We start from the raw sequence: 17,423 nt of genomic DNA, 5'->3' as shown, positions 1-17,423 counted from the left end.
ATTCCAGGTTGGCATCAAATAAAAAAGGTTGCATTGTCGGAGCATATATTATAAGAAAAATTACTATTTGCATTCTCAAAAAGTATGTCATTTTCCCAAATCGTACCAAATAGTAACAGTTTTATTATATTTTCTGCAGATGAGTGCAACTTTCTGTAACTTTTCAGAATCAGAAGACTAATTCTTCCTGCAGTCAATTTTTTTGGGGATGTTTTTTCACTCATTTTCCATGTAGTTACTGTTTGCCTTCAGGTTTTCACAAGAGTGGAGATTTTGAATCTCTAAACACTGACCTATGAATCAGTTTTAATAGATTGCAGACAAGCTGGTTCTAAATTGGATCATTAGTCACTTTTCTACCAGTAGCTTGTTACAGAGACACAGTTTGTTCCTCTTTCATCATTTATGAGAAGAATCTAAGATGCATAGCTTGACAAAAATAAAAACATGTTTTGTGTCAAAGACGTGTTTTGCTAATGGCAAAACCCAAAAAGGTGAGAAAAAGTCAATGAATCAGCTCAAGGATAGCACATTTATGTAAAAATTGAGAAATATTTTCATGAAATGCATTTTAAATGACTCATGTAAGCAACATGTCAAACAACATAAACACAATGATCAATTATGGGTCTTTTCCACTGTCATCTTATTGTTAGATGCTCTGTTAAATACGGAAAAGGTCATATTTAAAAGAAGCATTTACAACAAACTCTTTACTCACTGCTAATACGTTTCATTTAATTAGCTGTAATAATGCTGTAATTTCATGAGAACGTGGACGATCAGGTTTGGTGTGAGAGAAATTGGGATGTTTTAGAGCAGAGACTTACTCAACATCAGTGACTGACCACACAAATGATACTAAAACATTTCAGACTAAACATTGAACATTACTCAGGTTCACAGACAAGAAAATACTTCCAAAAATGTAGTGTAATCACTTCATCTCCCTTGCTTTGGGAAAACATCATATTTTATCTTAAGAGCAATAAAATGACTCATCACCAAAAACCTGCAGATCGCAAATGCTGCGTGCCAGCTGGAAGAATCTGACCTTATTTCCTTCTTTGCAAACTGCAGGTCATTGTCAAAGACTGGAAATGTGTCAGTGGACTTCTCAATTAATTGAATCGCATCCATTCATAAGATATGCATGAGTATGTGCACCTACACAGATGAATGCTTTGGTCTGCACGCCATGGCAACAGCTTTCTGTGTAAAGGATGGGATCTGAGCAGTCAGTGTGTATCTGTTGAGATGCTATGGGAACTCTCTCTCCTCCTCCTTCTCTTTTTTCTTTATCGCTCATTCTTTCCCCCTCTCCTCTGCCCCACAGCTTCCTGTGTAATCCCTCCTCCCCCCGCTGCAATAAAAGGAGAGAGAGGCCCGTTCATTCATGCATTCAGGCAGTCAGCTGAGCGAAGAAAGACGGAGGGAGGAGGGAGGAGAGGCAGAATGAGATGGAGGAAGAGAAGGCTTCCTCCCTCTGCTGAATAGGTCACCTGTACTACATCACTGCTGGGGGGATGGAGTACTGGAAAAAGAAAAAAAAAGTGGAAGGTAGGACAAAAAAAGACCACCATCCCCCTCTTCTCCACATCCTCTTCATCTCCGTCTCCTCCTCCCTCTGCCCTTCTCTCCTGTTAGCCCCTCCCCGTCCTGCCGGTATGAGTCACACACAGACCAGTTCCCTTGATGCACTGCGGAAACGTAATGTGACGTACAGCCTCCACCTCTCCTCGCTTCGCCACATGCATCCCTCTCTTCTCTCCCATTCATTTATTCGTCTATTCCCTCCCATTCATCCATCCTCCCGTCACAGCACAGCAAGCCCTCCATTCACAAAAAAAAAAAAAAAATCACACAGAGCCCCACGAGCCGGGGAGAGGCGGCAGGTGGATTCACAGCACTGGAACAAACACAAACCGTCACACAGAACAGAAAAATGAGTGCAGATCAAAAACATCACAAGGTGGGCTTATTTTATGAAACCTACATGCATAAATCTACCCAGAACACATCTGGGTGTAATGCTGTGCAAGATTCAGCATTCCCATGGTTACGGCGTGTGCTGTCAAACATGAAGACTTGCCGGGAGCACTAATTTGTTATAGTAATTACTCTGCTGACAGAAGGGGTGTTTGAGGTGTTTAAAAAGTAACAATTACAATCAAAACCTGTGTATCACAGGAAAAACAGGAAACATAAGCCCTCTCTACCTTAAACAGCCCAATCGGTGCAGAAAAAGAACCCTGTTCATTGGCAAGGAGAGATATATATTACAACAACCAGCAAATCTCTATGTCTAACCTCAATAATCTGCTGCCTTTTTCTGTATTTATTTCTGTTTTTAGGCAGCATCTAGAGCTGATTAACAGAATGAAGGCGAAGAAAAGAGGTGACTTAACACTGCTTTTTTTTTTCTCTGACGTCACTCCATCTCTACCCATATCTGGGTCTGATACAGCATCATGGTATTAACCCATTGCATTCACACAATGAATTTGCTTACGATGAAAGTTACAGGATACCTGCAGAGAATATAAAGTCAGCAGTCCATGGAGGTGAGCGGTAAAGTAAGAAACACGGGTCATGTTCTACCTTATATAAAATAGTGCTAAACAGCAAGTAATCATGGAGATAGACGGGATAGAATTACATACACTGAATAGGCAGTAAATTAAAAATGTATGCAAAAGCAATAAATGTAGATATGATACATTTTGACCAAACTGTTGTGGTAGGTGGGGGGTTTAATGGAAGCGTAGGATATAAAGCATTTCAAAATACCTCAAACTCTATCGGTTTGTTGGAGAGAATCTGTGAATTCACCCGTCTTGTCTTTTGCACCCTCTAACAGGTTTTATTTATACCAATTTTGCTGATCATTCAAGTGAAAAAGTTTAAGCTAGATGCATTTAAGGATCTTGTAACCTAGAAAGAACTACAGCTTGTTCTAAAAAAAAAACCCCTCAGAGATAAAAACGCTCCGGTGACGAGCGGGGCCTTCAGGTTTACGCTGCTGCTTGGTCTGAGGAGAGGAGCAGAAAAAAATCCCAACGTACAGTGTGATTCACCACAACAAAGTGTTAGGGGAGGGGGATGATGATGTCATTGGTGGGGGGCTCGGAGGGAAAGGGGGGAGTCATCGCTGATTCAGAGAGGAAAAAGGAGGAGATGGAGGTGGAGGAGGAGGACATGGAAGAGAGGTGGAGTACCTGCTGAGTGTGACCCATGGTAACAAGGCGATGCTGGCCTGTGGATGACTCACCACGGCTTTACCAGCCTCACACGTATGCACACACCGTACTCTGGGATGCTCACGCCATTCTCCACTGCGCACACACAAGCATCACGCGTGTACAAACACATGATGTGCAGCTCATTAAAACCACGTATGACACGTAGACACACTTACATGTGAGGTGGTGGGAAAGAGGGAGAGGAGGGTCAGGATGACTCACACTTCAGTGATAACACTCCTCCCCTCTGCCCCAATCAAACACCGAACACGGAGAAGGATATATCATTTGGATGCAACCCACATCCTCCCCACATCCTGGGAACCTCCCATCTGAAACTCAGTCTGACAGCATGAGGCTCCAGCTGACGGCTGTTTGTCTCAAGGTGATGGGAGCGCTCTGGCAGGAAGTGCAGTCTTAAAAAAATCTGAGCACATAGTCTGAAACTTTTTCTCAAACAGGAAGTCATAAAGGTGGCGGATTTGTTTATTAGTGATGGGAATCAATTGTAATTCTAAAGATCACAGTTCTGAGTGAACTATCATGATTATCTTTGACCATAAATCTGCTACAACAGAATCTGACATAAATATTTTCTCTTTATTTTGCGCTATGGATCACCTATCAGTTCTGTACCATCACCAAGTCTCCATGATGTTGTCTTAGTCTTTTCTATTGTTAATTGTACATAATTTATTCTAACTTTTTTTTATCCAATGAAAGAATGCAATAAAAAAAAGGAAAAAAAGCTCCTCCCCATGTTTATCAGACAGTTGCATCACTGTTTTTTACAACAACTCTCGGTATGTGTTTGACAAAGCAGTCGAAACAGTTTGAAAGCAAAAATGTTTTGCCATTCTTGCTCAACACTTGATTTCAGCTGATCAACAGTGCAATGAACATAATGTTCTTGGTGGGTGATGTTATGATGGCCTGCAGGAAGTGAAGCAGCAAATAGCCGTTTAGCTTGAAGCAATGCTGTTTGTTTCAATGTAAACATAATTTATTAACTATCTAATCATTATTTGTTCTTTTTGAATTGGTGCTTACACGGCATTTGAAGTGCTGGCCCCTTTGTCTCTTTAAAGGCCTCATCTTATCACTACGCATCTCTTTTTGACAATTGTTCAACACTGAGTTGACGGGTTTTAATAAAAATATGACAAAAAATACCACACAAAGAGAGAAATAGCAAATCACTTGCCTCTGATGACAAAGAAGAGGCAGCATAACCAGTCTACAACCTACAGGTACAAGCAGTTGCATAAAGACTTCTGAAAAGGAGGAGAATTCAATAATACAGTGGTCAGGATATATGAACGGATGCAACTGAACATCTATGAGCCCCAACAATGGAAACAAAACCTGCTTGCTGACAGCTGATCCAAACAGAGTGATTCTGAGCAATGATGGCACTGACAGAATGCTCCTAAACGCTGCATTTTATGTCTACAAATGAGACAGGAAAAGGCTGAGAGTGATTATTGTCCTTAGTCATTTATAAGCAGAGTAATAAAACTGAATGAAGTGGCTTTAAACAAGCTAATGGATAACACAGCTACTAGCCAGGACAGATTAGAGCACAGAACATATTGCCATGTTTCCAAAAAACCAAACAAGTGAGTAAGGTGGTAATTTTTGAAATCCAAACCAGAGAGTGTGGAGAAGGAGAGAGAGAGAGAGAGAGAGAGAGAGAGAGAGAGAGAGAGAGAGAGAGAGAGAGAAAGAGAGAGAGAGAGAGAGAGAAAGAAGTAAGATTTGTTTGGAAAGTGTTGCTAACACTGTTGCCACACTGTGATTTAAATAAAAACTGAGCAAGACATATGCACGTCCTTAAAACATTGTTTTATGTCTACATTAAAATAAATTAACAGAGTGATATTCCCTAATACCAGGCCAGGTTGGAGATTTCTAGCCTTCATGCAAAGCTTATCAGCTTTTTACAGTTACTGGCATTTCAATATTAAACACAAAAACCTCATATCAAATCAGAAAGACATTAGGCTAACGTTCTTTCAAATTCCCAGTCTTCCCACTGTCTCGGACGCCAGACTTTTCTTATTATGAACAAAATCTGCATTTTGCACACGCACACACACGCTCACTCACAAAATCTTTTAAACGAAAGCCAGAAAAGTATAGCACTCCCATACTCTCTGTAAATCATAAAGACTCTTCTTATCTTCTGATAGCTAAAACATGCAGACATCGCAGGCACTTGGCGAGCATCATACTCATCAATTACTCCGAGAAATAACTTCCGTCTGTGGAAATTAATGGCGGCTGACAAGACACAGACAGGTCTTGGCACAATGTAGTTATTTTACGAATGACATCTGGACAACAAGATCACCTGTACCAAGTGACCCTGCTGGAAACGATGAAGAACGGCGGTCCGCAGCGGATGCAAGGCAAGCAGAGCGGGAATTTAGTTTTTTTGTTTTTTTGTTTTTTTGCGTGCACTGCAGAGGTCGGCCTGCAGCTCTGTCAACAGTTAGACCTTCTGCACCTGGCAAAGTGAAGCTTGTTTATTCGGGGTCATCTGGTGACGTGGTGATTCATTGGACTGGTGTTGAAGGTCTTTCTGGTGACCTTTGTCTTTTTCCTCTACCCTGCAGGCCATTTGGCCCGTGATAAACTAATGAAAACATTAAACCTCCTTCAGCCAGACTTGACTTTGCTGCTGAAGAGAAATTTTAAAAAGGAAATGCAGGAAAGTTAAATATTTCATAAGACCAATAAAAAGAGTTTTTTTAATTTGGAAATATCAGCGTTTTAAGAGGCATGCATAAATATGGCTGGACGATATGGATGAAAAACGTATCATTATAAAACCATTTCAAATCAGTCAAAATGGATCATTAGGTTTTGTTTTAAATATCTGAAAACTGCCAAACTGGTGGCATGACCTTTCCTGTTTTATTCAGTTTTCACTTCACTCCGTTGTTTATTTTTAAACACACATGTAACTTACCCAGCAGGCCGTTGCTAGGTAACCAAAGAGCAAGTGAGTTGCTAGGTAACTAAAGAGTGAGTGAGTTAGTTGATGCCACCAACCTTGCTTAGCTCACAGTTGAGCAGCTAAAGCCTTTCCTCTGCCTACATCTCCCAGAATGCAGTGGGATTCTGGATCTGAGTTAAGTAACTATACTGAGTATTGAATATTCTATAAAATGTATTATCTATTGATCATGTGTCTATATTATATATATATATATATATATACAGTTAATACTTGATCTGGTTTCTTCTTGCATTAATAATTCAATAATCAATAATAATCGATGTGGCATGGAGGTGATCAGCTTACTGAGGTGTTTAGGTTGTTTTAGCAGCTGCTTTCATCTGCATTCTTAGCTCTGGTGACTCTTATCTTCCCCTTTACAAAACTTTTGTTTTTTATGTCAGTTTACTGACCAACCAAGCACAGTGGTACCACGGCCATCAAAGCAGGTATTTGGTGTTTTTAGAATTGTGGGAAGTTTCCAAGTCCTGCTGGAAAACAACTTCAGCACCGTCATGTAGCTTGTCAGCAGAGGGAAGTGTTAAATGCACTAAAATTTCATGGTACACAGCTGCTCTGACTTTGGACTTAATGAAACGCAGCAGACCAACCACCCGCAGACAACATGGCTCCTCAAATCCTGACTGATTGTAGGTATTTCAAACTTTACTTCACACCTCTCTATTTTACCATCAGACTCAGTGACTTTCTCAAATAAAACACAAAATTTACTTCTATCTGAAAAAAGGACTTGGACTCAGGAGCAACAGTTCAGTTCTTAGCCTGGATGGGGAAGTTTTTCATTATGGTTCAAGGTGACTTAACATGCGAGGATTGAAACCCACGTCCTGGAAACATCAGTGTTGAAAATCTCCTCTAAACTCCTCAATCTTAAATCGACAATCATCTGCAACTATGTTGACTGTGCAGTTTTTCCTTTCACTCAACTTTTCATTAACATTCTTGAATACAGCACTTACTAAGAACAGGTGACTTATTCAGCGGTCTTTGTTACAATTGATGGTCATAACACTGCAGAATTTTACAAACCTTCACTTTTCCCAAATTGTTCTGTTAAAACACTTGTTCCAAAATAAATTATAAAAGCATTTTGTCTCTCTTAACTCCACACACAACACCGTATAATGACTTGAGAGATTAGTGAATTTTCCACAGGGGGACTCTAATGAAGCTGTACAAAGGTCTCAATGATGATCAGTAGAAACAGGATGCACCAGAGCTGAACTTTGACCTTCATGGCAAAGGCTGTTGGAATTTATGTACATGTAATTTTTTATGGGGTGTTTTTTTATTGATATATCAGCAAAAATCTTTTCATTATGGGTGTTCGGTGTTAGTTTTGAGGGGATTTTTGTTTTATTTGATACGGCTGTAACATAAAACGTGAACTAAGTGAAGCGATGTTAATGATTCCTGAACGCAGAGAATTTACATTTTCAGAAGCAATATTCAATATGAACAAAAAAGCTTTTTAAAATACATTAGTGTGTCTAAAATCTATAAAATGTGTTTTGCCTTTTGAACTGAATTACATAAATGGACTTTGACGTCTTTCTAATTTATTGATGCACATGCAAGGCTTTTTAACAAAGGATTGACTTTTGTAATGTGCCTCCCCATTTGTTCTATATAACACAATCAGCCACTTTTACACATTTTATGTCTCGTATTCGTTTCATACTTTACACGTCAGTTTCCATCTGGGGGAAATCAGAGATGATGTGGCATGAGAAAGTGACACGAAAAGCTTCCATTTATACCAAACAATTGTTTCAACTGGTGCAACATTTCTTCCAGGTGGGGCGACCTTTGCTTCCTGTTCCATCTGCACAGAAAAACCCAGCTGACATGTGTAATTAGCAGCCACCGGCGGTAAATCATCTCCACTCTGGCAACCACATGTCTCCTGTGTTAAATTTAGCTCAAGTACATCTCACAAGAAACAGTTGGATTTAAACCTTTTCTTAAAAGTCTGATTAAGTCAAATATATTAGATAATTTTTGTGAAGAAATTTCACACTTTTCTAGAGTCTTCTTCCTAAAGTTTCTAGTCCTTTATATATAAAACACAAAAAATTCACAATCATTTTATGGCAGATATTTCTACAGTTGTCTGGTTTTATGAAAGGAAGGCAGGAAGGAAGGAAGGATTGTTCTAAGGTTAGTTGAAAGAGGACAAAAAGAGAAAGGTCAAGAGCAAAAGAAAGGATGAATACATAAAAACAAAATCCCAGATAAAAAAAAATGACAAAAGAAAGGTTGAAAGAACACAAGGATAAAGACGTGACTGAAGATGGATAAAATGGCATCAGATAGGATTAAGGATGATGAAAAGATGTAAGAAAGGGAGGATGACATGAAGGATAAAGGCTGGACAGAAGGAAGGAACATATTGTAGGAGAAATAAAGGGCATGAGGGAGGAAAAAATGACAGGTATGAAAAGCATAACACATGCACAATATAATACAGAAAATGAAAAAAAAGAACAGGAAAATACTGAAACTGAAAATACGAATCCTGTAAAGTCATCCGTGGTGATTCTGATAAAAACCCAAACAGGCCTTTGTACTATTTTTAAAAATGGTCTACCAGTAATAGACTCGACTGCTAAGATCTGAACTTTTGAATTAAGCTGTAAGAAAAAAATCACCAAAGAAAATCAAGAAAAAATGAGGTAGTTATTTCTGCCTTTAATTACTAGCAGAACTGCAGCTCCTTTAGGCAACTATATTCATCACTTTCTTTTTATAAACTTACTCAGAGAAATCTCATTGGTTGGAGTAATTTATTAGTTTGAAATGTCACATTGCACATTTAAATCCAGAGAACAGTTATACTGGTATCCAAAAAACTTTCTTTGTGATCAATATTTCAGCAGGTAATAAAAAAAAGAACACAAATACACAGACAATTTGTGAATGCATGAAAAAGACATCTTTATGGTAAAATGTGACAGCCGGCCCTCTTTGGTCCTCTTAGCAGCTGAACCAAAAAAATAATAATAATATTCCCTTTATATCTACTGCATTAGCAACAAACAGCGCTGATTGGAGAATTTAAAAGCATATTAAGCTGAAGTAAATCTTCTCTTGTTGCATAAATCAATCCGTAGCCTGCGAATCACAATCAGGGCCCTGGGTTGTTGATCAGTCGCTTCTGCACTAAAAGGGCAATAATTTGAGGGAAAATAACACATACAACAGTGCCCCCTGGTGGCAAAACAGATAACGTCTGCAACAAAACTGAGTAAGGCATTCATTTGGAAATTTCATAATTATAGAGAGCACTTCACAGTTCACCATCAAAAGCTGAAGTGCCATAGAGAGTTCTCTGTATTTACCGTTTAACGCCAAAAAAAGAAGGGGAGGGGGTGACTACAGTCAATCTGTTCAATTTGTTTCAATGAGAGAAAATACACTCCTCCTTACCCTGACTGGAAAATGTCTGACGGTTTGTGTCATGGTAGAAACAAACATGAAACATAACAAATACTGATTCTTTGCGGGCTTAGTAGATGAATAGGACTCGGGTGCGGGGCAGAGTGGAGAAAGTGTCGGCCATCTTGCGGATTCTGGCATAATTGATGAATCCGCGGAAGAAGAGCAAGAAGCCTGAAGAGAACATAAAGAAGGAACCATGAAATTAAAGAACCATCTTTCTTAAAATAATGATAGAACTCCATGACTGAAAAATGGAAACGCTTTCTAAATGTTGTTAGAATTACTATCCGGTTCCTGGCTTCACCAGTAAAGCTGTATGCAAATTTTTATTCAGCTTAACCGGCAGACATTTTGCTCAACTCTTTGAAATACCCACACATTTTATATCAAAATTCGGAGGACTCAAAGTTGTCTTTTAAAAAAGATTATGATCCAAACAAGCTGCCAAACGCAGAGACCTGTCGCTCTTTAGAGTCTTTGGTTGTTTGGCCAAAAATGATAAGAGTTAAGAAATGGTTTCAAATATAAATATAATATAAATTCCAATATTTTTGTGTTTTTTCATGCTATATCTACATCACATTTGCACAAGACATTGGCAGAACTGACACAAGGAATAATCAGTCATTTAGTTTTGTTGTTTCATTTTGTCATCAGCTGCAAACTACATATTCTTTTTTGTATTTTAAATACATTTATATAAATTGGTTTGATTGTCTTGTAAAAGTTTGGCACCTTTGTTCTAAAATAAGACATTTTTATTTCTTTAATTTAATAATGAGAACAAATACTTTACACAGTATATCAAATATAAAACTTAAGAAGATTTCATTCATTTATTCATCAAAGTGTTGTATGCAGTCCATGATTCATAGAAGTGAATCAAAACTTAATACTACAGAAATGTCAAGATTATTCATATGTTTTTAAATAACCTTGAGATTTTCAAAGTGCATAAACGACACTTTTCCCAGAATTCAGTGCCATTTACACAATATGTGACTTCAACTCTGTGATAAACCTCAGAAGGGCCAAAATGCGTCACAATCAGGAGTAAATGAATGATTCATCTAAGTGCAGAGGCTTGCTACTTACCCAACACCAGAAACACCCACCACAGCCAGTACTGTCCATCAAAGTAACCCGGGAAGTATGTGGAGAACTAAAAACCCAAGAAACAGTCACAAATAACCGGTTAGAACAAATATGGCCTGCGATGGTTTCACTCAAATTAGTTACGATCTTTAAAAGGCGAACAAAGAAAGGAGTACGGTCTTCAAGAGATCTTTGAGGAAATAGTTCAGTGCAAACAAGCTAACCACTACAGAGAAAGTATTTTAAATACCACTATGGTGTTTTGAGGTTTTTTTGATTTCTTTGTGTGTAAATAAAGCCACAGTTTATTGCATTGTGTGTGCGCAGCGAGTTGTTGGGTTTTGTTTTCCGTACCCTGACGATGAGAATCCATTTGATGAGGGAGAGTCCGAAGCCAGAGATGGCCCCGTAGCGTCCGGCCGCCGAAGTGGTCAGACAGAAAGACAAGAAGAACCCGATCCAGTTGAACAGGAAGGCCACTGAAAAGGGACAGATGGGAGATCAAAGTGGACAGATATAAGCTTGTACTCACAAATACAAATACTACTTTTAGATTATTCTGAGCAAAGCAATGAGTAACTAACTGAAGAACGTGAGCATGAAGATGCCATCATTTCCTATTCTCAGTTGATCAGCATCATCAAAATCATCTCTGGTGACAAAGTCTTCCTCCTGCAACACAATAGATCACAAAAAACTTCAAAAGCTGAAAATACGTCGCAGCAAAGCTGGACCTCAGCAGAGCTTCCCTACAGAGCCTCAAAGTGTTCACATCTCCTGAACCATTCGACATTTTGTCATCTATAAAGATGATTTTTGTGAGTTTTAATTACATTTTATGACACAGACTGACAAAGGAGTTGATAAATGTGAAGTGAAAGGAGATTTTAAAAAAAAAAACATTTTACTTTTGGATCTTTGTGCAAAATGCTGAGGAGGAAAATCAACAGTATAAATCACTAAAGCAGAGATCTGCAACCTTTATAACTAAAGAGTCATTTTACTCTCAGTACAGCCAAATAAAACTTGTCTAGAGCTGCAAATGTCACATGAATTTATATATTTTTTAAAATAAAAACACATTTTAGGCAAATGTGATTTTAAAGAACCAGCGTTTTATTAGCAATTTAAAGTAAAGATAAACATAAAAGAGGACGAATCTTTTTATAAACATAGAATCCAACTGAATTTTGCACTGAAAAGACAGCAGACCTAAAAACATATTTCTGGCACTTTTGTGGAAATTCAATGTAAATATTACATGAAAATTTTGAAAAACGATCAAAAACTTACATTTGTTACTGGATCCGTTTTTAAAATCATGAACTGGTTCTTTTTCATTTTTAGCCAAAGTTATGATATGTGGCAATAAATATGAGGTAATCCTGGAAGAAAACCTGTTGGAGGCAATGAGTAACTAAATCATTAGCAAAACATTTGAGATCAAATGTCAAAATGTTTAGAAGGTATGAATACTTTTAAAAGCTACTGCACTTTGAGTAAATTGTTTAAGTCCAGCTGAATTTGAAACATCTTCTACCTGCATGTTGTGAAAACATGGAGTAATCTAAGAAACTATTGGGAGACAAACGGAGACATCACAACACTAAACCTAAATCAACATGGTCACTATGACTACAACCTTTAACTCCACAGATCCTGTGGGTCTTCTATGAAAATAGGAATAACTAACACTTTACAAAACACACGGGAAGGAGGGTGTACTGAAAACATAACACGATGTTGGGACATTTCTGTTTTCACAACACAAACTAGGACTAAGTAAGCTTCCTTTCATCACACACTACTCCAGGTTACCTCCAGTGAACTGTGAATAATATCGTCAAAAGTCTCCAGGCGTTCTCTGTGATGAGGTTGCTGCTGAGCGAAAGGCAATGTGTGGCAGAGAAACACAATGACAACAACCAATCAAAGAAAATTACAAGTTAAAACAGGCTGGCTTAATACAATAAAACCTCTCTGGATCAAACCATCATGTTAGTTTTTGAGAATGACTCATTAGTGTACAAAACAAATCTTCAAACTCTACTGGGAATTTGACTGGAATTGTGTTTTTTAGTCAGATATGACTAAAGACTAAGATGTTTTAGATAAAAATGTGATGGACACCAAAAAACAAACTGGTCCTCCATTGGGATTTTCAGTAGGATGACGGTCCAAAACATATCACCAAATTAATACAGAAATGGTTTTGTAGAGCATGTAGCTAAACCCAAATGAGCAAAAGACCACCAGAACTTTGAAAGATCTCAAAATATTGTGCAAAGAGGAATAGTACAACTTTCTCCTCTGAATACTCCAAACTTTTGAAATTTTCCAGATAAAAACTAAGAGCTGTTTTAGGATTTTTCAAAATACAGAGGGCAGAGGTAACAACAATTAAATTCTGGAGGCTGAGTCCTTTCTGGTTTGATTTTTTCCCCTGCAAAATAAATTTATAGACTCAATTTAAAATGTTCAAGAGGCTTCTGTAATAAAAAATGACAGGTTACTTTTATTTTATTCATCTTTACACAGAGTGACAACAATCAGCCTGATCAGGTTTTCAGGTCAGTTAGTTGGTTCTTTTAAATGTTTTGAGGTTGGAACAATTTGAAGACTGTTTTGTTCGGTATAAGAAAGTTTTGTGTTGGCATTTTGCTGCTGCACCATTAGGCAAATAAAGTATTTTTTGAGCTGAAAATACATAGTTATGATTATATTTTAGTTAGTTATATTTGACAAATGATGCTTCTTATCCCATCATCACTTTACATATAACACTGTTTTATAAACTTCTACTTGTGGAGAAATAACGCTTACATATTAGTTCTGAGCACTAAAGCATGCATTAGTTAAACTCCTTTTTCCAAAGCCATCACTGCATTTCCTTTCACTTGAGTGTAGAGCAGTTTTTAGTCTAATGAAACTGTTTTGTTCAAACCACAGATGTAATCAGAAAAGGAACATAAAAAGTATCTCAATCTAGAGCACTGTGTACTTCCTGCCTTGCAAGCAACTCCGGAAGTCTCTGAGAAAAAGTTCTAAGTGTATGTTAGAGTGAGACAATGTTAACAGGTGACATGATGACGGAGAAAAGAAAACGTGAGCCACTCACTCTTCCAGTCACCAGGGGAGCAGAGGTCTCTGCTTTAGTTCTTTCTGCTTCGTCATATGAGGGGAGCGTCGTTGCTACGTTGTAGGATGGAGGCTTAGGGAAAACCCCGTCTTCCTTGTAGTCAAAGTAGGCTGTAGATAAAAAAAAGAACCGTTTCATACACTGAAGAGCAGCACATTTAAAGGCAACTTTTCACATGTAACATGCATAGTAACCACTGAGGAGCTTGAAGATACTTCTATATCTCACCATAATTACACTAAAAGAGTAGATATTTATGTCCTTATCATATGATAAAAGATTTTGTTTTGTTTTAGGTAACATGATGCGGAGGTTGTCACTCGTGTTTCTCCGGTAAAGTTGATCTAATAGAAGCTTGTTTCCTTAAGCTGCTCCTATGCAGACCATAGTTAATATAATTCCCCAGAATATTTCAGATATAAAAACACCTCAGCATCAGAAAATCCACCCAAAATGAGTCAGTTTTACCAGCACTGTCCGCTGCGATGCTGCTGTATGGAGGAGGAGCTTCAGCTGCAACCTGGGGGCTCTCCTCGCTGTCCTCCTCGTTGGGCAGCTGGAGGACGAAGAAGCAAAATCTAAGTTTGCACCCTGGATGATCCCTTCTCTTTAGAAGGACATTTTTAAACATATTAAAAGGATGTCAAATCTGGTAGTAAATTATCATTGTTACATGAAGTCAAGTGGTGAAGTGGAACTTAAAATTATGAGTCAACAATAAGCTTTTAAAAAGGAAGAAAGTCTCAGAAAAATAAGCATGAATGCATGTCTCATTTCTCTTTTTCGTGTTATTTTCTTCATTAAAAGCAGAAAAAACATTACAATTATAACAAAACCACTTAATCAGCTTTTATCTTGTCATTCAGGGCTTAGTGAAACCTATTTCTCACACGTCAGCAAAAGCAACAGCACAAAAACAAGCAGATATGATCACCCGACATTACTTTCAGGCTTTTTTTTATAGAGCAAAAGAGACAGAAAAAACATTCTATCAAATTTTATCAATGCTGCAGATGAGCAATGAAAAATTAACCCAGTTACAACAGCAGGAAGGGAGAGTCACACAGAAAGTTCAGGTTTGTTTTAGTGAAACCATTTTTAATGTTTCACCATAAATAACCACGATAGCAAGTCACTCCATGCAGGTTGTATAGACATGAACTCAGGCTGGAAGTTTAAACCCATAATAATGATGAGGACAAATAAATGAAACGCATCGTTATTGAGAATCAGTCCCACTGCATCTCCTGTTCATCTACATCAGAATCAGAATGCTTTTATTGTTGTTGTACCAAAGCACAGCAAAATTCATTCCAGTGCAGCCCATCCAAAGAAGACAATAAACAGACAAGAACAAGGAAGACGGGGTGCCTGAGACTGACGCCATTGTAGGCGTTGCCCTTTATTTTTAGAGAAAGACGAAATGACAACATCAGGAAGGACGAGGGGAAAAAAAGTCACATCAGAAAAACCTCTACACACTTAGCAACATTCAGACACAGGACATGTAGCAACATTATGCGTGCCAGTGAAGGTAAAAAGTGGGTAGGGAGGGAGCTTTCGCTGAGAGCTAGAGAAGGAAATTTACATAATGTACATGGTTCTCTGGTTGTTTGAAGCACAGAAAAAATTAACAATTAACAAATTAACCTGCACAGTTTTCTTAGAAATTACCACCACACCTTGTCCTTGATGACTAAAACAACAATCTGGAGGTTTAACAATATTTACAATGACCAAAAAAAAAAAATCACAATAGACAATCATGACTCAGAAACTACAGAAAGGCCACCTGTCACTCTCATAAGTAATGTGGGTAAACTACTAGCAAAACATCTGCAGGCTAAGTGACCAAGGAATCAGCTAAATATCAATTATATCTAAAGGTGTAATTGAAAAAGTAAAACTGCATATTTGCAGGATAATGTCTGCAATTTATGATTATGTATGTATAAAAAAGTAAGAAACATATAAAAGTAACAAACATTACATTGCAAATAATTTGTAAATCAATATGCTTTATGCTTTCACAGCACTATTATTATTTTAAACAGTTTTTCTGTCTAAAATAATAAGATTCCTAATTATGTCTTATATTTTAGTATTTTATTGTTGCTTAAATAGCTTGTTGTCTTAAAACCAGGCAATGTTTACTCAAGTTTATCATTCCTGGAGGATTCCATGCCAATCTATATGCCTCTTGCAAATGAATGAATTATTAATAAATAAAAACTTCCTCCCAATAGGAACGTTCCAGTCCACATGGGACCAGTCTAAGTGTTGCAGTTTTAAAGCTCAACCCTAATAAAATGTGCTTTTTTATGTTAATGGACGTTTCACAGATGATAAATTACGTTTCAAAGTACCCACAGTCTTTGTAGAAAAATCTAGTCCAGGTTTTACTTGTTTAAAAACAGAACTTTGAAAATTATGTAAGTTAATGTTGACGCCAATTTTGAATTAAATCGTATTGTTCTTTCTAATGCAAAGATTTCAGGTCATATGAATGTGTTATTTTTATTTTTATTTTTTAGGTTAGAATAGTTTAGATCACTTTAAGACAGAGGAACAGCTCTTTACTTCTTCGCCGAATCTGATGTTTGGGTGGGCGTCTTAGCTTGTGTGCTTACATTAGCTTCGTTTTAACTGGTTTCTATAATCTCCAATTATATATTTCACAACAAAATCTAATAAGATCTTTTACTCTGATTGTTATTAATTTTCCTAATACAAAACACGGCCGTGTTAAAGACAACGATATAATACAAACACCCCTACTTGGGTGGCTAACAGCGAGCAGCTAACGCAAATTTGAGACGAAGCCGTGTTTTCACCTACCTGCTGATACCTGGCGCTCGACTCCGCCATTCCGCTCCAAACGGTAGTTAGCCCAACAGATAATACACCACCAATACACCCAATCGAAACAAAATTATATAACTGTGTAAACTAAAACATACGACAGTCAAAATGGAAAACTGCTTCTCTTCTATCAAGAGAAACTGATAATGTTGTAAAGGTAAAACACAGCAGAACACGCATTACTTCCGGTTAATTTTGACGACTAATGAGTAGTGCTACCTAAAATATGTCTGTTTGTATATTTTTTACATATTTTTTGGCTTAGTTAAATTCCATATTCTCTTCTTAACATACATTTCGTTCCATTTTCGACTTCCAATAAATGTTTATGTGTTTCAACTTTGAAAGTAATCACGTCAGTTTCCGTTTCTTTCCTAACTTAACAAACCGTCGTCAAATCATTGACGTCATCCGCCAAAACAAACTCTCTACCGCCATCTTTTGGTGTAAAATGGAGAACATATTTTCAGCTGCTACAATTTTGAAAGTTTTTGTAGGATTATACTGGCACTGACCATAGAAAGTAGAAAGGAAAGAAAAAAAACAAAAACAAAAAAATAATAAATGAAAAATAAATAAAATAAATAAATAAATAAAAAAAAATAAAAAATAAAAATAA

General features: G+C 37.4%; 1 protein-coding gene across 2 annotated transcripts; it reads right to left on the bottom strand.

The window, feature by feature from the left end:
• Nucleotides 1-9,039: 9,039 nt before the first annotated feature.
• ndfip1l (Nedd4 family interacting protein 1, like) lies at nt 9,040-17,037 on the bottom strand. 2 transcript variants are annotated; one of them, XM_008426933.3, is made up of 8 exons: nt 16,781-17,037; nt 14,411-14,498; nt 13,922-14,052; nt 12,622-12,681; nt 11,388-11,475; nt 11,158-11,282; nt 10,804-10,870; nt 9,040-9,879 (listed from the first exon to the last, which is right to left on the bottom strand). In XM_008426933.3, the coding sequence occupies exons 1-8, from the start codon at nt 16,808-16,810 to the stop codon at nt 9,776-9,778; spliced, it is 693 nt and encodes a 230-aa protein (XP_008425155.2). In that variant the 5' UTR covers nt 16,811-17,037; the 3' UTR covers nt 9,040-9,775. The 2 variants fall into 2 exon arrangements, with proteins under 2 accessions (XP_008425155.2, XP_008425156.2); XM_008426934.3 differs by lacking the exon at nt 12,622-12,681 and having other exon boundaries at nt 16,781-17,030.
• Between the last annotated feature and the right edge of the window lie 386 nt (nt 17,038-17,423).

Source organism: Poecilia reticulata, chromosome 14 (genome assembly GCF_904066995.2).
Source record: "Poecilia reticulata chromosome 14, P_reticulata-male-v2, whole genome shotgun sequence".
NCBI classification, from domain to species: Eukaryota; Metazoa; Chordata; class Actinopteri; order Cyprinodontiformes; family Poeciliidae; genus Poecilia; species Poecilia reticulata.
The sequence above is the reverse complement of the archived record's forward strand: the minus strand, read 5'-3'. Positions and strand labels throughout refer to the sequence as shown.